This window comes from Tursiops truncatus, chromosome 19 (genome assembly GCF_011762595.2).
Source record: "Tursiops truncatus isolate mTurTru1 chromosome 19, mTurTru1.mat.Y, whole genome shotgun sequence".
Classification (NCBI taxonomy): Eukaryota; Metazoa; Chordata; class Mammalia; order Artiodactyla; family Delphinidae; genus Tursiops; species Tursiops truncatus.
Genome location: NC_047052.1, coordinates 45,283,426 through 45,309,443, shown reverse-complemented (window position 1 = coordinate 45,309,443; position 26,018 = coordinate 45,283,426). Strand labels below are relative to the sequence as shown.

Here is a 26,018-nt window from a genome sequence, read left to right as displayed (position 1 = left end):
TGACTCCTCTCACTACCTGAAATTACGCTGTTGGTTTCTTCACGCCTTTGTGAACTACTGGTCCCCCTGCTGCGGTGTTACCTTCCAAGCGTGGGGACTTTATTTTGGTGCTGCTGTATTCCCACTCTTGGCATGGAGTAGGCATTCCATAGACATTTAGTGATTGAATAAATAAACGAGTAGAAATGCACAGGGACTTCCCTGGTGGCACAGTGGTTAAGAATCCGCCTTCCAATGCAGGGGACGCGGGTTTGATCCCTGGTCGGGGAACTAAGATCCCACATGCCTCAGAGCAACTGAGCCCGCAGGCCACAGCTACTGAGCCCACGCTCCACAAGGAAAGATCCCACGTGTGGCAACTAAGACCCAATGCAGCCAAAAAAAGAAAAAGAAATGCACAGAGGACCAGCCAGCTGGTGGCAGGAAAAGGAAGGAAACACACAGAGGAGCTCAAGGGAGGGACCAAATGCTCTCAATGCAGAGCACAATGGTACCCAACGTCCAGTGCCAGGGCTCCAGGAAGCCTGAGGACACAGCAGGACCTCTGTGGATCCCATGAAGCCCCGTTCTTCATTCCTACGTGTGCCCTCTCCCTGGTCCATCCACCCCAGGAGAACACCAGAGGCTCAGAGAGGTGAGGTCACAGAGTCACACCAGATCTGACCTCGGGGCCGCCCCCAAAGCCTGCACTCCTAACCCCCGGGCCATGCCACGCTCCCAGATCTTGTGTGGCACTGACCACACTCACCTCATGGACACACTCATTTCCCGCCCTCAACCGAGGAAGAACAGGCTCGTGCAGGCCGAGTCTTGTTCCTCTAGTGGACACAGTACATTTTTCCCAACACTACATTCACTAGCAACCGTAAGGATGGCAGGTCCCTCTTGAGAGGTCAAAACAAAGGAAGAGCTTTGTTGTTGCTTCTGAGTTACCTTGCTTGGGGAAAAAGAAGATTCTAGAGGGCCTGCCAGAGTGCCGGGCCTTAATGCCTTTAGCCTGGGACGGCGAGGTGACTGCTGCCTCCCCCAGGGGACGCAGGGACCTTGCCAGGGGCTCACGGGGGCCAGTGGCAGGGGGAGGGGCCGCTGAGAGCTGGCACCTCACAGACCATGACAACACCACAGGAAAAGAGAGAGGGTGGGAGGACCGCATCTCAGGTCCCAGGAAGCAGAGTGGGAATGATGTGGGCCGGGTGCTTTGGCCGGCGCTCACCTGATGTGGAAGTTCTGCACGTTGACGTTCTTGTACGGGGCCGTCTTTCTCTGGCACCAGAGAAGGAGCCCTTCCTTGGCAGAGGTCTCTGCAAAACACATGAGGATGGTGAGCACTGGCCCAAAACTAAGCGCTCAGAACCCAGCCCCGGTGGATTGCACTTTCGGCTCGGGCATAAGGGTCGCACAGAACCTGGGGGAGAGGCCCTTGGACGGAGCAGCAGCAGTGCCCCTTCCAGACGCGGGTGGGCGCCTGCTGATCCTAACAGCACGCCAGGCCCCGAGGAGCAGTCCCTTGCCTGGGGTCACCCCAGAAGTGGCAGTGACAGGCCAGTGTGAGGGCCTGAACCGGCGCCATGTTTCTGACCCCAAAGCCTGTGCCTTTAGCTGGCAGGACACACGGCCAAACAAGCCCTGATGCGGGCCTGCCCACTCAGGGTCTCTAGACCTGGCCGCAGCTTCGAGGAAGCAGGGCGGGAGGGCCCCAGGAGGTCCGTCCGTTCCCCGTGGACAGCTCTGACTGTCCTCAACACACTGGGAGTGCTACAAGTGACCAGATAGATGCGCTCCCTGCTGTGGTCTGTCACCAGGAGCCCCCTCTGCACACTGGTCCTGTGGCTTTTCTCATCCTGTGGTGGCCTGGACCAAGCCCAGGTCCATGGAGGCCAAGGTCCGAGGGTGGGAGGCTGAGTGGAAACATAGGTGCTGACGCCCAGGAGAACGAGGCCAGGCCTGACTCTATCACTAGTTTGCTACTTGACTGTAAAATGGGGCCACACTTGACAAGGGTGGTGTGAGGGTCCACTGAGATGGGCGGCTGCGGGGGGGACCCTTCACCTGCAGCCTGGGCCAGCACCTCTACTAACCACCCCCAGGCAGGGCATCTGAGTGATGTCTGGACACAAGAAAGAGCCTCAAAGCATGAAGACAAAAAGCCCGAAATCCTAACTAAGTCCCCCCAGCTCGGGTGGAACCAGGGTGGGGAGGAGAGGCTGTTCTTTGCCCGTGAGCAGGTCCTTGGCTCTCACCTTCCACAGAGATGTCCTGGATGGCGAACCTGAGGATGATGGTCCAGATCATTCCCAGGGTCATCTTTGCGTTGCCGTCCACAATCTCTGCACACAGGGAAAGGGGGCAGAGGGCAAGAGGGTTGTTAAAACCAGAGTGGGACTCCCCAGGCGGCCCCCGGCCCTGTCTAGAGATCAACTCCAATCATCTGAAAGAGCTGCCTAGGCCTGTCCTCCACCGCCTTCACTGGGAGAAGATGTCCCCTGAACACTCCGGGAAGCGCTGTCCCTAAAGCCTTCTGCTGCCTGGCACCTTCGGGCTTCCATCCCCGTGTATTCTCGGCCACGCAGGCCTCTTCCTCTCTGGGCAGCTCATTCTCTTGACCCAGCTCAACGGACTGCTCCCCGCTGAGCCTCGTCCCAGGTGTTGGGCCTCCGTTTCCAGGACCCACCACACCTTATGGGCATGTCTCTTGAGAGTCTGCCCACTTCCTTCCAATCCCACTGCCGCCACCTTCGTCCGAGCCACCGTCGTCTCCCTCAGATCCTCCCGTGCTGCCCCCTCCATCCCCACTGCGATCCACCCCACGCGGCAGGCACAGTGTTCACTGGAACAGGTGCACCGGATCTGTGTCGGTCGCCTGCTTGTGTTCTGGAGTCTGGCTTACAAGGCCTGCCCTGCGTGACCCCCACCTCCCTCCCCAGCATTCTCCAGCTCCGTCCCCTCAACAAGCCAGCTCTCTCTTGTTTTAAGGATCTCACACCTTCTGGCCCGCCACAAAGCGCACGCCTCGACCCTTTCCTCACATGGCTGGTCCTTCCCAGCCTGTAAGGCTCTGCTTATATGTCACCTCCCCAGAATGGCTTCCCTGACCGTCCCGGTGCCTCTCTCCCCAGCACCCTGCTCTTCCCCTCACACAGATATGTGCTGGTTTGTCTAGTTGTTCACTGTCTGCCTTCGTGATCACCTCTGCACCCCCAGCACCTGGACCCGGCCCTTGAGAAAGACACGGTGCTGCAGGAAGGGGAGAGTGGGTAGCACAAGGTCCAGCTGATAAGTGCGTGCTTTTTTAACTAACCGAAAACCAGCCTCTCTCCCAAACTTCTGGGAGTGAAAGAGAAGGGTTTGGACCACACGTTCTTCAGCTTCAGCAGCTTAAGAGAAAAACCACTTCTGCAACGCTCAGGCACCGTGTGTCTGCAGCCAGGTGAGGGAGGTGCATGCAAGCGGCCTCTTCCTGGGGCCCATGGGCCCAACACGCCTTTGGCGGTCCTCTCAGGCCTGCCACCCCCACGCCTCTCACACACCGGATGCAGGAGAGAGGATGCGGAGAATGGAGGGGACACTTCAAGAGAGCTTGCTCACCAGCCTCGAGAACAGAAAACTCTAGGCGGGCTTGATCTGGGAAGGAGGCACGATGGTCCCCCAGAGGATGGGGCCCAGCCTTCCCCGAGGACATGCTCGCTAGGAAAGGGTGGGTGCTCTTTTAGCCACTGGAGAGGCTCCCCACAGCGAAGCCATGGGCTGACGGCCGAGGGCACCTCTCGGCTTGAGGGTTTCAGGAGAGGAGATATGCGTAGCTGGCCGCCTGGAAGCAGGGGAAGGACACGTTGTCTGTCCAGCTCTCTCCCAGTGTTAAGAACCCCCACGGCCGGAAACGAGGCCGAGCCTTCCCAGCGTGGGGTGAGGGCGGTGATTCAGGAAATCTACGCTGCATTCCCCCCGAGGGCCAGGCACCCCAAAGCCGGGGACGGACACAAGCTGGAGAGGAGGCTGCAGTGCCCATACCCAGCCGCTTCCACGAGCAAGCTGGTCACGGAGGACTCAGAGAGTCCCTGTGAGGGGAGGAAGACGGCCGCTCTCATGACACATCCACCAGCTGCTTCTTGGACCTGCAGCTGTGCCTCCGACTCCCAACCCCTCTCACAACCCCCACGAGGAAGCCACGTTCCAGCAACTGCCTAGATGGTGTGGAGACACAGGGAGCTGGGGGTGGGCGGGGACTGGGGCGCTCAGGTATCCCAAAGCCCTCGGAGCGGCTCCAGTCGGCTGTCCTCCAGAGGCCCGACGGCCACGGGGATTGGGAGTGAAGCAGCTTGGGCATGAACGGAAAACATTTTTAGACTGAGTTTTTCTCCAGATGAAAACTGATGACTGCCACGGGTCTCTCCTCTAACCCCTTCTGTATTTACAGGCTAGCATCTGAGCAAAATCAATGCAGCTGTGAGAAGCGGAAGGCTGGAGGGGAGCCAGGAGGAAAGAGCCATGCAAGAACAGAAAATCTCAGGGTCTGACTGAGTTCAGGGTTTTGATTTTTTTTTTTTTAAGCAAACACCAACCACCTCAGCCGTGGCATGCGAGGCTTGGCAGCGCTCCCTGGAGAGGTCCCGGGTTGGGGCAGAGCCCTGGAACGCGGGATGTGCATTCTGGCCCGGAGTCCTGGCCAAATTCTCGGAGCCCTGCCATTAGCGGCAATTAGTTTTCTTTGTTTTTCTAAAAGCTGGGACAACATGGATATGGGGGTGTAGGAAACCCTGCTCTGATTAATGACCAGAGCTGGGAGCCCAGGCTGATGGGGAGCTTCTGGGCTCTGTCAGACCTCGCCTGGTCTCCAAAGGCGTCTGTGAGACAAGAGCCTGCACTGGAGGGAGGGCACTCCGCTGCTCTAGGGAGGGCTCGGAGACAAGGGTCACAGTTCCAGATGCCCGCACGGGGCGCAGAGGATCCCGGGTATTCTGTCAAGAGGCCACACTCTCCCAAGCTGTGCAGCCAGCAAAGTCTGCTCACTGACCTTTGGGCTTACACTCCCTGACACCGGGCCTCAAGCGCCCTCCCCTACTCTGAGCGCTCCTGCCTGCAGACACCAGACAGGGCCTAAGGGCGAAGGTGCTGCTGGCTCAGAGAGATGCCGTGTCACGTGTCGGTCTGTGTCCCTCAGGCCCGGCACCAGGAGGGCGAGTGAGGGTGTCCGGGGTCCAAGTCAAAGCCATTCCTCCCCCTGTGCCCCTCATGACCGGGTGAGCTGGATTTCCTGGTCTTGGGCTGGATTATCCTTTGGGGGAAGGGAGGGAGGTCTGTGGGCCCAGCGTCACATCAAGGGCAGTCACTGTGGTCGCTGCTTGGTGTATCTGGGCTTTAGGCACCCCCAAGTGCTCTCTCTGCCACCAACACAACTTCTGTTCCCAAGGCAGAGGTCGGGCCCCATCTGAGCTCACCTTCCGCCCCAATGGAGACCAGCTTGACTCCTTTGCTGGCGATGAAGTCCAGTGCCTTGTTCACATTGTTGATTTTGTGCACTCTCATCTTGCCCCGCTCCGGCTTAGGTAACCGCTCCCCTGAGGGCCAAACACCGAGAAAGAGAGGGAGAGGAGCTTCAGGGTCCCCGCTGCTCCCCAGAACAGGCCCATGCCAGCGCAGTGCTGCTGCAGCTGGTAAAGGCCCCGCTCTTCCCTGAGCAGCAACGGGACGGCGGGGTGGGTAGCACCCCGTGGGCACCCGCAGGAGGGGGCCTCACCTGAAATGACCTCCAGGAGGAGCATGAGCTTGAGCCCGTCTCGGAAGTCCTCGTCGATGTTCTCGATCTGCGTGCCGGCCTTCCTCAGGTGGGAGTTGCACCAGGCTGTGAAGGTCTGGGGAAGCAGAGGAGAGCATGGCTTGGAGGGTCGGCGTGTTCGTCAGGGCTCTCCAGCAAAAGGGCCAGGTCACAGCCCTGACCCTGCGACAGCACGGCTGCCACGGGGCCCTTGCTCAGGGCCAGGTCCTGGGCCCCACCTTTTATCAACAATGACACTGTTTCTGGTCTTTACAGCGACCCAGGCAGGTGGATCTGAGGACACTGAGGCTCAGGGCAGTTACCAGACTACCACTTGGTCAGCCAGGTGACGAGTGGCAGAGCGTGGACTGGAAGCCACGTCGGCCAGCCTCAGAGCAAGTGCTGGCCCCACCACACCCTGAGTGAGCCCACTGCACGCATCGGGCAAAGGTGCTGACGGAACCGGGTCCTGAGCATGGAAACAAGAAGCAGGGGTCCAGCTCCCGCGGACACGTTCTTCTGGACAGACCCACCAGCCCTCCATCCCCCTGAGCGGGCAGAGCAGACCACAGGTCCCCACGGCCCTGGCTCCCTTCCACCTGCCCCTCCCCTCAGGCAGGGGCAGCGATTTCCCCATCACTGGCACAGAGATGACTTGGGACAGGAAAGCAGTTGGAAAACAAGCCTCCTGTAAATTCAAGGTTTGCTCAAGTCAGTCTCTCTTCGAACTGCCAGTAGCCCAGTGGCAACACCTCCCCCAAAGGCCGGGCGCACAGATCCTCCGAGCCTTGTGGCACCCCTACATATGCTGTTTCCCTAGAGGCCAGACACCCTCTATTCCCTGGAGAACATCCCACGCCCCACCCTTCCACATCTTAAGATCCAGTGTATCTCAGAGGGGGCTGGAAGGCAAGTGGGAGGCAGGCACCCACCCCCACCAGGGTTAGGCAACCACATCTGAGGAGGAACTGCCGGAGGATCACAGGGCACACGGGTGCTGGAAGGCGAAGGGGCCTTTTCAGGTGGAGAGGCCCGTCGATAAGAAGCCCAAACCCCAAACCAGAGCACAGAATGCCCGAGTAGTAACCACCACTCAGCCCCCTGCTGGCTGGGGCGTGTTATCAGACTTCAGCGCCAGGGGTGCACGTCACATCAGTTAAGGTGCATGTGCCCAGATGCCTTCTGTGGAGACAGGCCCCTGCAGCAAGATCTGGGAAAAACCCCACGCCTGTTTCTCACGGGAGTCCCTCGCTCTGCCCTCGTCAATCTGCAGGGCCCAGCGTGGAGGTGGGCCGACAGCCAGGAACGCGCAAGAGCCCATGTGCACCCGGGTACCGGCAGAGGCCATGTGGGGCTGAGGGGCTTCCAAGGAGCCTCTGGCCAAGGACCATGTGTTTTGACAACTGTCACCAGCCCTGCTCATTCAGAGACTCAACACGAGGCCCCTCCCAGACAAAGAAGCCGCCTGATTAATACGCTGCACCACAGGTACAAGGTTTCCTTCCAAACCCGAAGCGGGGGGAGGGCTGCGAATGGGCAGGGCACCCCGCCCGCCTCCCGCCAACACGAAGAAGAGTTCTTCCACCTCGGAGACGGACACCCACGTGAGGCTGTCTCCTCAGCGACGGGCACCTTTACCCCGCTTCCGCCTCGCCTCAGCCCGCACCCACCCATCCCACAAAATCAGTCCCAAGTGCGGCTCCTCCGGACGCCCCCACTGACTTGCTTGCCCCACCCCGACTCTGACTCGGATGCCCCCTCCTCGTGCAGGTCTATCACAGCACCATTCTCTCTGCTTCTGCCTCCCCACAAGCATGAGCTACTTTGGGCTCTGGCCAGGAGCAGGTTCTCAGCAAGGCATCCGCCTTCCCTACCTCGCTTCCCACGCTCCTTCCCCTCTGCAGCTCTCAATTCAGACAGACCAGGGCTACACCACTCATGTGGGCAGGTTACCCAACCTTCCTAACGTCAGCTTCTTCATCTGCAACCTGGCGATGAAGACACCACCTGGGTCACGGTCAGTGTGAGGGTTCGAAGCGGCAATGCCTGTAGAGCACACGGCAGGTGCTCATAAGCGGCAGCTCTCCGCACAGCCCGTGCTTCCCAGGATCTCCTCCTCTACCAACACCTGGCCCGCCTCTTCCACTGAGTGCCTTCTCCGTCCCCTGCCTGCCCCCGCCACCGCGCTCAACCCTTGGCATCTCTCTGACAGCATTCTCCAGTCATTTTGGGTCTTACTGCATGTGTGCGTGCTCCCAGGGAGTAGGAATTAAGTCTCACATCGCACATGCATTTAGAATGCCCAGGGCTGCCCTGGTGGTGCAGTGGTTGAGAGTCCGCCTGCTGGTGCAGGGGACACGGGTTCATGCCCCGGTCCGGGAAGATCCCACATGCCGCAGAGCGGCTGGGCCCGTGAGCCATAGCTGCTGAGCCTGTGCGTCCGGAGCCTGTGCTCCGCAATGGGAGAGGCCACAACAGTGAGAGGCCCGTGTACCGCCAAAAAATAAAATAAATAAATAGAATGCCCAAAGCACAGCAGCCTCGGTGGTGGGCAGCGGGTGGGCGGGGAACTCAGCCACCCTGTAAAGCAGAGGGCAGCAGCAGGCCAGGCTGGGGCAGGAAGTGGCAGGGGATGCTGGGCCTCTGCTAAGGCATGTACCTGAAAGATGCTGCGGGGCAGCAAAGTGGCCCATTACATCCCGTGGCTGAGGATGCAAGAGGGCAGTTCCCAGAGGGCAGGCGTCCCTGGTGCTGCGCTGCTGCTGGGCCGAGATCTAGGTGCCTGGGCTGCAGGGAGAGCTGGGCACGTGTCTGAAAGGCAACCCTCTCCGCCTCGGCCTGCCTGGGTTACACCTGGGGTAACTCTTCGGGGTTTGAATGCCAGCCCCTCGGCTTACTTCTGTGTTTCCAACCAAGTGACTTGGCCTACTTCCACCTCAGCTTCCTTCTCTGTAGGATGGACTTATCAGAATCTACCTCCTGTATTTGCTGTAGGGCTAAATGGGGGGGAATGCTTTAAAACATCTGGCACAGAGCTTGGCATCAAGAGCCAGATGGACTGAGCATGCGCACACATGCAAACTCAGCCACCCCGGCCGCTTCCCATTCCATTCCCAGGAAGGATGGATGAGAGCCCGTCTCTCTGCAAAGGCCCTTACCCCACGGCCATGGGTGGAGTGGTAGCAAGATACAGCAGACCCTCACTCCAACCTGTGGAGGCTCTGAACGAACCTCGCCTCATTGGGTTCAGGCAGCCTGTCCTCAGAAGGTCATGGCATCGTCCACCCTGCAAACATGCGTCCCATCTCTGCACCTTTGCTCAGCTTCTCTGGGCAGGAAACAAGAGCTCTGACTTGGGGCTCACACAGACCTGGATTCCAATCTTGCCTCGGCCACTGAGGCCACCTGCCGGCGGGGTAACCTCGGGCAAGCAATGAGCCTCAGGTTCCTTGTTGGTGAAATGGAGGCAATAACCTCCCCTCTTAATGAGGATTAAATAAAACAATGCAAGTAAATCACTTATGACTGTGCCTGGCACAGATTAAGTACTCAGTGTTATACAAACCTCAGGGAAAGGACTATTTTTAAATAAATGGTAACTCTGCCCTGTACTTCTGTCTCCCTGGCTGGAAGCAGGCAGAGGCCCAAGCAGAATACAGAGCGGGTGCTTAGGGGAGAATATCCACTGGCCTGGTCTCGCCTCGGTAGTGAGGAAAAGCCTGTGGATATTCTCCTGAACCTGACACACGATGGGAACCCCGCCGACAGGCCTCGCATCCTCACTCCACGGCCTGCGTGGCCCCGTTTTCTCCTCCTGGAAGACGAGGAGCATCTACTGACACCGGAGGCTCGCTGAGTCCTGGGCTCGGGGCAAGGGGAGCGGGAGTCACGAGGCCCTCCTCGGGAACGAGCCCACCGTGCGCAGCCACTGCTCCACGCGGCATGACTGGTGAGTAGGAGCTGGAGTTCCAACGGGACATGAAAAATTCATAGCTTCTTCTACTTGGCTACAAAAATAACATTCTGCTTACTCACTCCCTCTCCCTACCCAGTTTAGACTGAGATGTGTGGGGTGGGTAGTGTGGAGGGTGGCTGCTATAGATGGACGTCTCGTGGGCCCACTGTACCCCTCCACCATGCAGATTTGTCAGAGCACGAGCTACAGGGCCCGACTGCCCGAGCGTGGCAGGCCCCACGGGCTCCGCGATGCCCAGGTCCCTGTGGGGCGGGACATATCCACTCCCACGACAAGGGAGGATTCGCTACATGCCGAGCCAGGGCCAGGCCTGGTGCTGAATCCACAGCAGTGAGCAAAAGCAGACCCAGGCTGCACTCTGAGGAGCTCCCACTATGATGAGGAAGAGGACGGATCTCATTAACCAAGCAACTACTCAACTACAGAAGAGACACCCTTAGGAAAAGTGGTAACAGTAACAACCACAGCAGATACTTCTATAAGCTGACTAGGTGTCGGGCACCGTTCTAGGCACTTCGTCAGATGTTAACATCTCTCATCCACAAAGCTACTTTGTGAGGCAGTTGCTATTTCTGGCCCATTTTACAGATGAGGGAACCGAGGGTCTGACAGGTGACATGACTTGACCGCAGGTAGTCACGCACCTGGAAAGTTGCAGAGCTAGATTTAAAGCCAGGTACTCTGGCTCCAGCAGCCACACTCTGAGGTGTCAACCTGCATTTGTCCTCTTCCCTCCCACCCCCAGAGAGGGAGCTGAAGAGAGCGTTTAGCATGCCAGGGAACAGCTCCTGATCTACTGGCCGGAAGGACATGGGGAAGTTTCCCTATGGAGAACGAGTAAGATGAAAATAAGGGAGACTTTCCAGACAATGTGAACAGCATGTGCAAAGGCCCTGTGGCAGCGAGAACAGAGCCCGGCTGGAGAGAGGAAGGAAGGGAGTGAGGGAGAGCAGGCTGTGTCATGAGGCTGGCAGGGCCACCCTCATGGGGCTGCTGCTGTGTGGGGATTGACCCAAAGGGGGCAAGGGTCAATGTGTGATGACCTGGGAAAAAAAGAGGGTAAAGGGCCTCTACGAGAAACTTGGCAGGAGGAGGAAGGCAGAGGAGCCGTGTTGGAAATGCTGACAGTTGTAACCAAGCAAGGCAAACTCAAGGTTTCAATTTCATTTGGGAGGGTCCGGAGCTACTGGCCCTCTGTGGGAGAAGGGAAAGGCAAAAAGCATCTCAAGCTCATCTGGGTCTTATTGTCAAGGTCATTTTCCAGGGGCAGTACTGATTCTGAGCAGTGGCCGTGTCCCCAGCACCTCACCTAAGAGGCGCTCGATGCAATCACCGGGCTGACAAATCCTGACTTGGAGGCCTGATTAGGCACTGGGCACGGGAGGAAGCAAAACAGACCCAGAATTTACATTCTGATGGCGGGGCGGTGGGGTGGCCAGTAAATGCTAATTGCTAGTTCTTACCATTTACACATAGCAAGTGTTTAAAACCTCCAACCCCATGGCCATGTGAGAGATTATCATCTCCATTTTACAGATGAGGAAACTAAGGCAGGGAAAAGTTAAGTGACTTGCCCAAGGTCACACAGCTATTAACACAAATATGGGGCGGCCACTCATTCCTCTGAGGGGAATGCTACCTACCGGCCTGGCAAAGCAGAGCCCGCAGAACCTAGTCAAGAAGGGCCCCGCCCAGCCTCAGTCCCCAAACTGGAGCTGAGCTCACAAAGCGAGGCAGGCAGGGGTGTTTCCCTAAAAGCCTGCCTGCCTCTTAAAGGGTGGCCTGAGCCCAGTGTGGGAGGCCAACGCTGGCCGTGCTGCTCCAGGCCTGGCCCTGCCATCCTGTGAAGGGAGCTTGCACCCAGCCCTTGACCTATCTAGGGAGGAAGGAAGGATGTGGACTCGTCTGTCTTTGAGAACACACGTGAAAAAAACCCACAGAGAATAGCCTTCAAAACTTGCCTCTGCACACTGGCAGCCTGTTAAAGATTCTTTTCTGGTTGTTAAAATAGCACACGGTGTAGGGGGGAGGCGGGGTGGAAGAAGAGAGGACGAGCTTGTTGGTTTGTTTGGGATCCAGTCACCACTCCCCGTGCCGAGGCCCGAAGCCCATGCACTGGGGAAGGCAAACCTCAGAGGACACCCCCCCCCCCAGCTGTTTCTGCTTTGTCACTGTGTGTTGGGGGAGGGGGAGAAGGCCTAGCATCACTGGTCATAAAGTCCTTCCTGTGTCACAGGGACTCCTCCCAGTTGCCAGGATGTGGGGTGGCTGTGTGAATGAATGATGCATATTGTTCGGGAGGTGAACTAAACGGCCAGGAATGTGGCAGCAGTGGGCTTTAATGAGCTATTCATCGATGACTCCCTCCCCCAACCCAAAGAGGTAAACCCTCTTGATTCTGGGGCAGTCACCAAGGAAGAAACAAACATTCAAAAGACGTGGGGCAACCCGGTGGTATTCCAGCGGGCAGAGTGATGCCAAGGGCAAGAAGGAAGGATCCTGGTGGGATGCGGCTAACCCAGCTGAAAAAACTTTCCTTCCCTTTTCTTCTTACCGACTACGTGTCACAAAACATGTTCTTAGTACTGAAGGGGGTGGCGTGGAGGGAAATGTCAGTTGGAAGCTGGAATTCCACTAAACCCCGACTAAAGGGAGTCTTTTGCAAAGTCAGTTTGGACCTAGAAATGGGCTCACCTGCGACCTCAGGCTGGGGCAAGCGTGCTGGCTCTGATTATTAGCACTGGCGAAGGAGAGCTCCTGGACCAAGGTTGGGGGCTGCGCTATTTCTATCCGCCAGCAGATGCTCACATGTGGATTCCATTGACTCCACACTGGACAAGACTTTAGGAAAAACCGTTCGCTGTCTCGTGCTGCACCCCCCGCCTTCCGCTGTGTATACCGCCCACCCCCTTAGCAGAACATCACAAGCCAGCAGCCTGACCCAGAAGGACCAGCTGCATATCTTTGCCGGAGGACCAGGGCTGGCTCGAAGAACTGCAAACTCCCCCAGGGCACTCGGAGGCAAGACAGGGTTCCCTAGGGAGCTGGGAGTTTTCAAACCTCGTCTCTGCAATACCGTGTTGGGTTTGCCGCTCCGCTGGGGCGTTGGCTGCTTTGAGGGGGAGGGCGCCACCCTGCCTCCTGAACGCCCACCTTGCCTGGTGTGGCCTCTGACGCTGCCCATGGTTCCTGCTTCCCCAGGACCTCAGGAAGGGTGTCCGGGGCTTGGACACAGGGGAGGGACAGCTATTTATTCCTAGGGTAGGCACCCACCCTTCTTATCACCCATCTGCCAGCTCCTGCCAGGCTTCAGGCAAGGCCTGGCCCCAGCGGGGCATCTTCTCAGTTCCTGAAAGCAGAGACTGCTCCCCTGGCCCCTGGGCTTCATCACCAACTATAAAGGTGCTTTCAGGATCCGATGGCTAAGCCTTCCGGAATCTGGGTTACCAGCGAGCGGCCCAGGCAAACAGGCGATTGCCCTGGCAACATCTGCACGGATCCATCCAGGAAGTCTGTGAAGCCTCTGGAACGGTTCTGAGATTATACATGTGAGTGCTATTTTGAAGATCCACTGCCGTTACCAGATTCTGAAGATAAAAACCAGGGACCAGGCTGAGAGAAGAGAAAATGATCCGATCATGATGACATGACCACAATTTAGACGGGTGCAGCAACATGGGACTCAGGCAGCCCTGCCAGCATGGGTCATCGGGGCCAGCGGTTCAGCAGCACAAGGACACATTAGCTGCCCGTTCAGGACCCAACTCCATATCCAGCCAGGGACAGAGCAGGCGTGCTGTGTGTGCCTGCCCCATGACAACAGAACCTAATTTGAAAGCAATTACAGGGAAATATGGAATGCTTCTTTCTTATGTCCTGGCCTGCTGTTGCCTTATTCGGAGTTTTCTCGGCCTACATGAAAAAGCTGACTTCCCAGTCGGAGGAGAGGTATAAATACCGCAGAGTGGAGTAGAGAGCATTCCAAAGGTCCTGCGTGTCCATCCAGAAACCAGCTCTTTCCCCCACAACCCCTCCCAGTAGCCAACATTCCTGCGTCAGCCAATCTCCTGCGAGGCACCAGAAAACGTGTATGTTATTGCTGCAACAGGCTGATTCTGGAGTGTAGTCCCTTCCTCCTGAGAAATGCTGGTCTAAGACTTTCTTCTAGCTCTTTACAGCCTGCTTAGTTCTCATCACTCAGGGTTTCCCTCATGCCATCATCCCAGGGTGCCTTCCCTGACCCAGCTATCTCCACCATGCTGTCACTTCCCTCTGCTTTGTTTTATTCACTGCACTTACTGCTATCAGAAATGAGGTTCTCTGTCCATAACCAGTCTCCCTCCCATGTGTAACATAAACTCTATGAGAGCAGGGTCCTATTTGCTGCAGGACCCACTGCCTGGAACGGTGCGCCTTGTACATAGTAGGTGCTCAGTAAATCCTAGAATGAATGGAACAGGGTTGGTGCTTCTCATGGCCAGCCATGTAGGACTTCTCATGGTTTCCAATCCCATTTTATACTGGTGAGGGTCCCTACTTAGGGATAAGTCTATTTTGCTTTCAGGAGTTCACAGAAATAATCCTAGAGCTGTAGACGTTCGAAAAACAAGCCAGGGAAGACAATGCCCTCGGCGTGCCCCTCCAATGGAAGAGAGGAGCCCTCAGGAGCCCTCTTCGCTCAGGCATCTGAGGCCACTGGACTTGCAGAGACCCTGGTTCATGGGGTTCGGGTCTGGGCCTAGACAGGGGCGGAGCAGTAGGTGGGCTAGAAGGAGACAGTTTGAGGAGCTGACAGACATGTCAAGACATCAGTCTGCCAGGGTCTACAAGGGTGAGGAGAGGACAACATGGCACAGTGCTCCAGAGCAAGGGCTCTCGAGTCTGAACAAACGTGGGTCCGAATCCTCACTCTGCCACGCATTGTGTGTGGCTGCAGAAAATGAACTTCCCCTCTCTAAGCTTCAAGTTCCTCCCCTGTAAAATGAGGGTAACAGACATGACGGGTGTGGGCACTCAACAGGATAACACAGAAGCAGCACGGCACACAGCCTGGCAGACAGTGAGCACTCAACAGAGGTTCTAGTCATTACTATATTATTCCTATTCCGGAAGGTGCCGTCGTTGGCAGCAGCGCTGCAGTTGTTGAAGCCACACCTCCACCCTAGGATTCGCCAAGTTGACGGGCTGCTTTCTGGTGGCTGACACAAAGCCGTCTTCCCCCAAACCTCCCCTCCCCTTTGCCTGGCCTCTTGACTACCAAATGAGTAAAGGAATATAATGATCAGATCCGGTCCTTCCTGCTTCCAGAGATCCTTCAAATCCTGGCTTTACAACAGAATTACCCAGGCACTTTTCTGGTTCGTTTGCATTTTCTCTCTCTAATATTTACTGCTTTAAGCCATTAAGCTTTGAAAAGGCAATTTGTTATGCAGCAGTAGATAACTAATACAACATAGAAGTAGAGCAGCTGGATCACAGGCGTGCATGTACTCTTTTTAATCATGTTCATAGTTTGGAAAATCAAATTTTTAATTGAATTATAATTCACATACCATAGAATTCACCCCTTTAAAATATAAACATCAGTGAGTTTTAGCATGAGATTGAAAAACTATCACCACTATCTGATTCCAGAAAATTTTCATCACCCCAGAACTGTCAGCAGTAACTCCCCATTTCTCCTCCTCCTGCCCGCCAAACCAGCCCATGACAACCACTAATCTACTTTCTGTCTCTATGAATTCGCCTAATCTGGACACTTCATATGAATGGAATCATACAATATGTGGCCTTTTCTGTCTGGCTTCTTTCATTCAGCATGTTTTCAAGGTTCATCCACAGTGTAGTACATTCCTTTTAGACTGAAGATTCCATCGTATGGACATACCACATTTTGCTTATCCATTCATAAGTTGATGGACATTTGGGTTATTTCTACCTTTGCTATTATATATATCTGCTATTATGAGTAATGCTGCTACAAACGTTTAAGCACAAATTTTTGTGTAGATATGTATTTCTAGTTCTCTTAGGGATATACCTAGAAGTGTAATTGCTGGGTCATATGGTAAGTCTATGTTTAATCATTTGAGGAACTGCCAGACTGTTTTCCAAACAGGCTGCACGACTTTACATTCCCACCAGCAATGTATGATAATTCCAATTTCTCCACATCCTTGCTAACACTTGTTATTATCTGGCTTTTTAATTATAGTCACCCTAGTGGTTGTGAGGTGGTACCTCATTGTGGTTTTGATTTGCATTTCCCTAATGACTAATGATATTGGGCATCTTTTCATGTACCATTTTCTAATTGTATATTTCTTTGGAGAAATGTCTGTTCTAGTCCTTTGCCCATTTTTAACTGGTTTATTTATCTTTTCATTATTGCATTGTAGGACTTCTTATATATTCTGGACAATTGACCCTTATCAGGTGTATAATTTGCAAATATTATCTCCCATTCTGAGGGATGTCTTTTCACTTTCTTAATAGTGTCCTTTGAAGCAAAAAGTTTTTTTTTAATTTTGGAGAGTAGAGTTTATCTATTTTTCTTTGGTTGCTTATGGTTTTGGTGTCATATCTAATAAACTACTGCCTAACCCAAGGTCATGAAGATTTATGCCTACGTTTTCTTCTAGGTTTTATGGTTTTAGCTCCTACATTTAGGTCTTTGATCCAGTTGGAGGTACTTTTTTGTATATGGTATAAGGAAGGGGTCCAATTCCATTCTTTGCATGTGGATATCCAGTTGTTTCAGCACCATTTACTGGGAAGACTATTCTTGCCCCAATGCATATGTCTTGGACCCTTGTTGAAAAACAAAGGTCAATAAATGTATGGGACCAGAAAGCTTCTTAAAAATGCCTGAACTTGGGCTTCCCTGGTGGCGCAGTGGTTGAGAGTTCGCCTGCCGATGCAGGGGACACGGGTTCGTGCCCCGGTCCGGGAAGATCCCACATGCCGCGGAGCGGCTGGGCCCGTGAGCCATGGCCGCTGAGCCTGAGCGTCCGGAGCCTGTTGCTCCGCAACGGGAGAGGCCACAACAGTGAGAGGCCCCGCGTAACGCAAAAAAAAAAAAAAGCCTGAACTTTACCCCAAGCCAAATGAATCAGATTTCCTGGGGGTGGGTCCCGGAATAACGATATTTTACAAATGCTCTAACATGAAACCAGGGTTTGAGTGTAACGTGAAGCCAGGGTTGAGAACCACCACTCAAATCTAACCCCTTGTTCTAAAAATGAGGGATCTGAAGCCCAGGCAGAACCGGTGAGCCTTGCCACTGCATTTGTTAGACTAGACTGGACTGGACTCTTGGAGCTAAAAGAAACCCCAGAGAAGCAGGGGACAGGCAGCCCAGGGTAGGGAGGTGCCCCAGTCTGAGCCTGTGTCTGTTCTCAAATGGACCTTTCCAGAGCCATCTCACACGCGGAAAACCAACCAACCAACCCAGAGCTACTCAGATTACACTCCAAAGAACTGGGTCCTCCCTGAGGGGGAAGAGCCTGCCCTCCCCACACAGAATCCATAGGGAGATATGGGTCTGAACTACAGGCAGGTGGGGCCCACAAGGTAGACGCAGGAGGCAGTGCTCCGCTTTCAAAGGAGGGCTTTTCAGCAGGAAGAGGAGATGGGTGAGGCCTACCTTGAGATTAGCTACCTTTAAAAGAGAAAACTTCCACTCCCAAAAGGCAGTTTTAAAATTAGGGCAGCAGCAGAGGTTGGGGCCCTGCCCTCCACCTCTCCTCTGGCCCCATCTGGCATTTTGCTGTGGAACAATCAAGCACAGGGGGCCCTTCACCTGGAGAAGAGGGAGTTTGAGCTACAAAAACCCCATTTATTTTCAATGGTTTACAGCTGAGCTCGGGTTTCGGGCTTGGGAGGGGAGATTAAAGATCGTCTGGTTTAAACTTTGATCCTTCAAAAAGATAGCCGAGTGAGCCAATTCTGGCCTCGAGACTGTGCGGCTTGGAATCCTAACAGGTGCCTAAGAGGACGGGTCTTTAGAATCACATCTTAGCCTGGACAAATCCGCCCATGGACTGGCTCATCGAGATAACAGGTGTTTGACATTTGAGGAGAAGTCAGAGGGGGCGCTGTGCCCCTTCCACCCTGGGCCACGGTGGCCCACCCTAGGAACTCCCGAACAGAATCTAGAGGTGCAAAGAGCGCCACAGGCCAGGGGCACCTGAAGGCAGTGCAAACACTCCCATTCCCCCTGCCGCCTTCTAGCAGACAGCTTGTTTTCTGCAGCAATTTACATGATCCACAAACTAGGCCTTGTTGGCGGAAGGGCAAGCAACTGTGCCAGCCCTGACACCTTTGACAACTGAAACTCCTCCTCGGTGACCCTTTTCCTTTTCCCTGTTTTTGGGACGTTCTGATTCACCGGTCTGCCGGTCAGGTCAGAAGCCTTCTCCTGCTCCAGTGAAAAGCAGGGCTGAGCGACATGGCTAGAGTGGAGTGGGTTGGGCTGGAAATCTTTGCTCTTGACATACCAGGGGGAACCAGAGCCTGGGCCAGCACTCACAGACATGCACTGTTTTCTATATACTCTGTCCCACTGGCTTCCCACTCTCAGAGCCTGGGCGTAAGACGATCCCTTTGAGAAGCAGGGAGAGTGTGGAGACTGAGTGAATGCAGGGCGTTTATCTGCATGATCAATTCCCCTCATCTCTGAGTGGGCCAGCACTGGCAGGGGGCCTGACGAGGTGCCGGGTGCTCGTCAGCAGGCCTGCTTTTTGCTGAGGCTCGTACTGGATAAGAGTGTGAATGAATCCATCGGTCAATCTGGGAGGTGCCTCAGACCAGAAATTCCAGGCTTGGAGTTTAAAGTTTGCCAAGAGGCAACTGGAGGTGTTCAGAGTTATCCACTCTTGCCATCAGCCTTGCGTAAGCCGGTGCTGGCTCTCCTTCCTGGCGTGGCACTAGAATGGTGCTTGGAGTGGGTGGGGAGAAGGCATCATTTCTGTGGGTTAAGAAATCACTCTGGATTTGGAGTCTCTCTCTTTTCCCTTTACCATTGCCACTCCATCGTAAGACCCCTTGGACACATGAGATGGACAATATGAACAGTGTCTTAGGATTTAAAAAAAGAAAAACCAAATTAAGGTTCTATAGCCAAACGGTAATTATAGGATTGGGAGGAACCAGTAAAGAGAGACTGAAACCTCTGACTCATAACTGCTCTATTAAAAATGGTGAAACCGTTTGCCCTGGCAGAGGGACAGCACTAGACTCTCACCCTGGCTCGCCCAACCTACAGGCCTTCCTGGGGCTGGTACTAAGGCCTGGCCAAACCACACAGCAGTCATAAGGGGCGGCCGTCTCCAGAAGCAGTGTGATGTCAGAGGACAAAGGGCCTCTGCCGCGCTCTCGCAGAGCTGACTCCTGGCCCTGTAACAGCAGAGGAGTGGCTTGTTCTGCATGCGTGTGGGTGTGGGGGGCGGATGGGGGAGGAAAGGGAATGAGGTGCCACTGGGAAGTTGTGGGTTCAGTTTTCCAGGGAGGGACTCTGAGTACCAGCTCAATCTGCCCCATTAAAGCTACTAAGGGGTTGAGCCTCAAAGGAAAACAGCAGAGGTGTTTTTATGATTGGGTGGGGTGTAACCTGACATGATTGTACAAATGACTCACATTTATTGAGCACTTACTATGTACCAGGATTTGTTCTGAGTGCTCTACATTTTACAGATAAGCCATCTGCCTGTGGTCACACAGCTGGTAGGTGTCAGAGCCGGGGCCCACATCGTCTCCTCACCAACCTCAAGTCTGGCCAAGGCTACTTTCTGTTTCTGGTTCTCACTCTGTCAGGCCCCCTGTGAGGCACCTCACATAGTTTCTCTCATTTGAAGGAAGACACAGAAGCAAGCAGGTCCCGGAGACCCTCCCCCAATTTCACCAGCCACCAGCACCACCCAGGGTGGCAGGCTTAGTGCAGAGCTGCAGGGTGAGTCATGGGAGAGGGAGGACAAGTCAGGTGACCCAACGAGAATCAGAGCTATGCTGAGGTGGCCTGGTTACCTTGACATTCCTGAGATTCTGCCAAGGTAAAAAGTAACCCGAGGAGTTTGCCTTATATGGGCACAATGACAGATTTCGACTCGACAACACGTTAACTGACCCTGTATCAAATCCGTTCCCGGATAGACGCCCGATAAAGCTGCCCTGATAGTATAGGAAAAAAACAGTTTATGACGGGCTAGCACCGATGACTCATAAAACAAAGGCGCAGCCCAACTGCCATTGTGTGCCTTTTAGGGAAGGGGGGGGGAAGGTTGGTGGCTCTCAGGCCAAGTGGCTATATCACTCTCTTCCCAACACATGGTAGGGGAGACCTGGCTTCAACCCCTCCCTCTGTTCACAGGGCCTGGCTCAAGGCAGGGCCCGGAGGAAATCGATTTCAGGCTGGAGCAGAATGGCAAGTCCTGCCTGTGCTCACAGAGCCCCAGCCGCCTGCTTTCTCCCGGAGGAGCCCAAAAGAGGAGAGCTAGGGGACAAAATGGTTAGGTCCGAGTGCTCTGACACTGCATGAGAACCAAAGCCGACTGGAACTCAGGATTCCAGCGTCATCCCAGCCTGGACTCAGAATGCTGGCATCAGATCCTTCCTCCCTGGCATCCCCAGCTCCCAGTAGGGGGAGACTCACTGCTCTGAGTCTCTCCCAAACTTCATTCACTCATTTCAATTAAAAAAATGTATTGGGCAGCCACCACATGCTGCCATATTCTGAGCACTGGAATTAAACAAACATCCCTGCCCTCATGAAGTTTACATTCTAGTGGAGGAGATGATACATAAGAGGATAATGGGACTTCCCTGGTGGTGAAGTGGTTAAGAATCCGCCTGCCAATGCAGGGGACACGGGTTCGAGCCCTGGTCCGGGAAGATCCCACATGCCGTGGAGCCCGTGCGCCACAACTACTGAGCCCGTGTGCCACAACTACTGAAGCCCGTGCTCTGCAACAAGAGAAGCCTGCGCACCGAAACGAAGAGTAGCCCCCGCTCGCTGCAACTAGAGAAAGCCAGCACGCAGCAACAAAGACCCAATGTAGCCATAAATAAATAAATAAATAAATAATTTTAAAAAGAGAGAAGAATTAGACAGTGGTGGTGCAGTAAAAATAGGGTTATGCAAGCAAGAGTAACCGGAGGAGGGGGCCAGCCGGGGAGGGAATCAAGTTCAGCCAGCCAAGGAAGACCTCTCTGTGGAGGTGCTATTTGAGTCTGAACCAATAGAAAGGGCAAACCAGTTGCCAGTAGGAGGGAGATCATTCCAGGAGGAGAGACCCCGGGTGGGAAAGGCCTCATGGGTGTGGCCGGAGCAGAGGGAGCCTTACAGGCCCTGGGGAGGAACGGTGGGGAGTTTGGGTCTTATTCTAAGAGTGGCAGGAAGCTGTTGTGGGGGGAGTAGTAGCATGACTAGATTTACGGGGTGGGAAGACCCCCTGGTGGCCGTGGGGATGTCAGGGTTACAGCAGTGAGGATGGAGAGAACCCTGAAGGCAGAGCCACTAGGACGCGCTGTCCTTTGTCAAAGCCTCCTCCTCCACAGAACCAGGTGACCGTTATCCCACACAGCACGAAGCTGCACCCAACGTGCAGACCCAGGACCCCCCCACCGCGGCCCCAGCCATCTTTAGAAACACACAGGCCCCAGGGTGAACCACAAAGGGACAGTGGAATGCCTCTTTCAGCAGAGAAGTGGATGTGATACCAAGGAGTGATTTTCAAACAGCATTCTGAAAAGAGTTCTGCCGTGAGGGGTGCCAGCAGAGAGGGAGGCTGCCCCCTACTCACATGGAACTTCAGCAGCTATTTAATCGATTTTATAATATGGCAGATCCACGTGAGATTCAACTTGAAAGACAGCTGTGCCACGGAAAAATGTCACTGCTTTAAACCTTAAACCCCCCATGCAAAATCTATTCCAAATGGCTGTAGCCCCTTCCACAGTAGCCCCTACATCCCACCAGATCGAGGGGAGGACGGGGCTCCGCCAGGCCAAGCGATGGTTCCACTGACACGAAACCCCGTCAGTCTCCTCGCCTGCTAAAGCCTTTGATCCTCTCTGCTCCGTGGGTGGCAGGCGGCTAGAGGAAGGCAGACACCACATGTGCTGCCGTTTCAGTCTGAGATGGCTGGGGCCTGCTCCCTTCTGGAAGGTGGGGCAACAAACAAAGGGAAGATAAGAAGGCCTGTATCCCAAAGTTCCCCCAGCGTCTGGCCTGCTGCCCACAGATGGAACCTGTTGGAGAGAACCAGAGAAAGGCAACAGGAATTCACAGCAGAGCGGCAAAGCAGGCAGCCGTTCCCCTGGTGGGAGCAGACCCTTGCCGTGAGTTTCTAACTTCCACAGCATCCTCTCCTCTTGGACGAGAAAACAAAGAAAAAAGGAAGAGCTAAAGGCGGAGAGAATGAGAAATCCTCTGTTTACTTAACTAAATGTCTATGAAGGTGAAACTGGCCTTCAGGTAGCTTCCCATCTCCTGCAGGAACTGAGATTCAGGATGAGTAAAGAGAATCACGACCAAGAGTCTAGGGAGATGTACAGAACCTGACATTCTGTCCTGGAGGAGTGCACAGTCTGGCTGGAGAGGGACACTGGTAAGCCAGTCACTGCAGAGCAGTGTGATCCGAGGACAGCAGAGGTCAGGTGACACCTGATCCGGGCCGTGAAAGAGGAGCACTATTCTGATAGGTGGTGACCTGGGAAGAAGGTTGTTCCACGTGGTGGGAACATCAAGAACAAAAAAACATAAATGTGCAAGAAATGTTTGGGGAACCCCTAAGGGAAAGTGGCAGGAGATGGTATCAGCTGGGCTCAGAAGGCAGAAAGGCCGAGGAACTCAGAACTTGTTCTCTGGGTATCGGAAGGTTCCTCAGAGTGACCTGCTTAGATATGGGTCTCAGAAAGATAATGTTCATGGAGCCACTGAGATGAACTAGGAGACTGGAGTGAAGCCAGTCAGGAGGCCGCCGCAGGAGACCTGGACATAGTATAACAGGGGTGATGGTGATGATGATGGAGCCAACGTCAGAACACTTCCTGTGTGCCCGGCATGGAGCAAAGGGCACACAGTGTTAACTCACCGAAGTCTCACCACAGGCCGTGGAGGCAGACATTATCCTCACGGAGTGGTTAAGGCATTTCCCCGCAGTCACGCAGCCCAAGGTAGCGAATGGCGGCACTGCAGTTTACACCCAGGCAGTCTGACTTTAGAATCTGCACTTTTAAGCACTTACTATGTGGTCCTGCATGAGGACAATGGCAGTAGCAAAGGAAAGGAGGAGAGATAATTGAGAGAAAGAAATAAGTAAAATTTGGTGCCCGTGACGGGGTGAGGAGTCAAAAGATGATTTCAATGTTTCTGGCTTGGATGTCGGACCCGGGTACAGTGAACCCAGGGAGAGGGGTCGAGAATGAGTCTGGTTTGGGACACACCGAGAGTGAAGTACGTGCTGCACAACCAGTTGGTGTGCAGAAACTTATGTCTAAGATTCGGCAGAAAGGTCATTTGTTTGCACGTGCATTCATTCAGTCACTCATTCAAACATTTCCTGAGCCTCTCCTAGAGTCAGGCGTGGTGCTGGTGCTGGGGATACAAAGAGAAATGAGATAGGGTTCCTCCACGAAAGACCTCAAGTCTAACAGGGGACAGAGACATGTTAGCAGACAATTGCACCAGAGTGTGAGAAGGGGGTCAGGACTAGGGACGTGGAGTCATCCACACTGGTGTGGGACCTAAGGCCAGGGGAAGGCGGGAGATAAAATCCTCCTGGGAAAAGGATGTTGTGAGATGTCCCCATTTCAGAGGTGGGAAGAGGGAAAGGATTCAGAGACAGAGGATGAGATGGTGGAGAAGTAGAGAAGGTGACGTCAAGGAAGGCAAAGGGGAGAACTTTTCTTTTTCTTAAGGCATGCTCAAAAGCACCCAGTACAGTGGTGTGCTGTCCCATCAAAGACACAGACACCCATGTCCATTAGAGAAACACACGGAAGCATTTATGGGTGATGGCTGAGCGGGGAGTGTGTTGGGAGAAGCTGATGAAACAAGTTGGGCAAAATTTTGGTAATTGTTGATGCTGGGTGATGGGTACATAAGGATTCCCTCCACTTTTGTATATGTTCATCAACGTGTTGGGTCTTTTTTTTTTTTGAAAGGACCATGCACTGCAGAGAGGTTGAGAAGAGACAGCAGGGACCACGGCCTGCATCCCCAGCACCTAATACAGCGCCTGGCACTTAGGAGGCGCCAAGCACATCCAGATTAGGCAGTGCTGCGCCCACACCCTCAGGGATGGTAATCAGCCAGTCTCTGGAGACCTCTGAGGGCAGACTCAGGGGAGCTGCTGGGGCTGAGAAGTAACTGGGAAGTGAGGAAATGGAATCAGCCAGCAGAGGCGTACACATTTCTTAAATGCACCAAGGCCAATAGCCAAGCACATTTCTTCTCCCCGGTATAGAACCCAGCTGGTGAACCATCCAGCACCACTCTACTTTCCTACAGGAGAGAGACAGACCGGGCTGCTCCGAGGTGAACTTCTCCCCCACCCCATGCCCACCCCCAGCTTCAGATTCCCACCAAGTTCCCCGCGTTCCTCTCCTCTCATTATCTGGCAAAGGCTGCTGGGCAAACGGGCCCTTTTCAAAGGCATATCGGAGTACACCTCACTATCGTCAAACGAACAAGCCATCTCTTTCCAGCTTTTCTCCTCTCCTGCAGAACAAAGTTGCATTTAAAAGGAGAAACAGTCTCAGGTTTTGTCTCCCGAACAGAGAGAAGGTCCCAGGGGCCTGATTCGGAACACAGAGCGGCTGATTCCCCGGCATCGCTCACACCGACAGCGAAGGAGGTGTGGAGGGACGTGGCAGACCAAGCCCAAGGCCAAGCCTGACAGCAGAGACAGGGCGGCTGTGTCGTTCTGGGTCCCATGGCCCAGAGAGCGCCGAGGAGCTATCGAATTCTGCTCAACCACACCGTGTAGCCTCTATCTTTCTCTAGATTTTCCACGGCACTGACTTCTCTGCCAATGCCCCATAAATAACAATGGCCACCAAAGATAGCCCAGACTGCGCTTCCTTCCCTGGCACTGCGCATCTCCAAGCTCAGCTCAGGACATGGAGACGAGTGGGCTGCCCCAGAACACGGTACCATAGGAAGCTGGGTTTCAGGACGGTGGGCAGGCGGTCAGACCACAGGGCTGCGCTTTTATGTTTGTAGCTATCTCTAGAAACAAAACACTTCATTGTCTCTTATTATACTAAGTTAATTTGCAATAGGTAGCAATCTCTGTACAAAAGAGATAAGTTTAAAAAAAGAAAAATTTAAAAAGGTCTCTCCCTGTGTTTAGCCTCGTGTCTCATTTTTTTGAGGGCGGGGGCCTTCTCTTGTGTTGCATCCCTGATGCTTGGACCAGTGCCTGGCACACAACACATGGACACCTAGCTTGGTATTTGCACAAAAAGGGATGAATTTTGTCCTAACAATGTTTTCCCCACTCTTCAGGTGACAGTGATGTCTCCCCTCCTTTCTGCACTTGAAAAGCATCCTGTTTGTGGCTGGTAACTGGCAGGCACTGATGCAGAACTCTGTCAGAACAGCTGGCTGACCCACTGGGTCTGGAAGTGTCCTGGGGGAGGACGTCTTATAACCTTCCAGAGCACACAGCTTACCGCAGGGCCAGCTTTTAGCTGGGACTCGACTGGCCTGCAGAGTGTCAGTGCCTTGTTTCTCAGAAAACTGAGGGTGATCAATCTTTGCCCCTAACACCAAGCTGTTCCACAGAAGGCACTCAAATAAGTGGGTGAACAGATGGGTGGCAGGTCCATTCCACCTGCCTGGTCGGCTTGCTATTAATCCATTCATTCCATAAATATATATTTATCGGAGCACCTATATTTGTCAGACATTGTTCTACATGCTAGGGACATAGCAGTGGACAAAACAGACTCCGTCTCTACTCTCATGGCCCTCACAGCGTAGGGTGGGGTGGGGTGGTGGAGAGATCGAAGGATGGTTAGAGTTAAAAGGAGAAGTGGAGGTGAAAGGTGTGCCCCTAAGACAGAGACCTAGCCTAGGCTGGAGGGGTTGAGTATGACTTCCTCACCCACAGTGGGGAAGATCTAAAGAATTAGGAGGAGCTGGGTGGGGATTTGGCGAGGGAAAGAGGATTCCACGGGTAGGAAAGAGCATGGAGCAGAGAAGCAGCTGGCGTGCCTGGAGCACAGTGATACAATGGGAGGGGGAGAGAGATGAAGCTGGAGAGGAAGGAACAGATCCTGCAGGGC

General features: G+C 54.2%; 1 protein-coding gene across 4 annotated transcripts in view; it reads right to left on the bottom strand.

Moving 5' to 3' along the window:
- The window catches only part of ACTN4 (actinin alpha 4), a 72,543-nt gene that overhangs the window by 22,790 nt on the left and 23,735 nt on the right, over nt 1-26,018 (bottom strand). For all 4 annotated transcript variants that reach the window (XM_033845413.2, XM_033845414.2, XM_033845411.2 and 1 more), the window contains exons 2-5: nt 5,735-5,849; nt 5,436-5,555; nt 2,241-2,327; nt 1,214-1,301 (exon numbers count right to left, since the gene is read on the bottom strand). In XM_033845413.2, the coding sequence (XP_033701304.1) occupies nt 1,214-1,301; nt 2,241-2,327; nt 5,436-5,555; nt 5,735-5,849 (410 nt within the window). The remainder of the gene's footprint in view (nt 1-1,213; nt 1,302-2,240; nt 2,328-5,435; nt 5,556-5,734; nt 5,850-26,018) is intronic.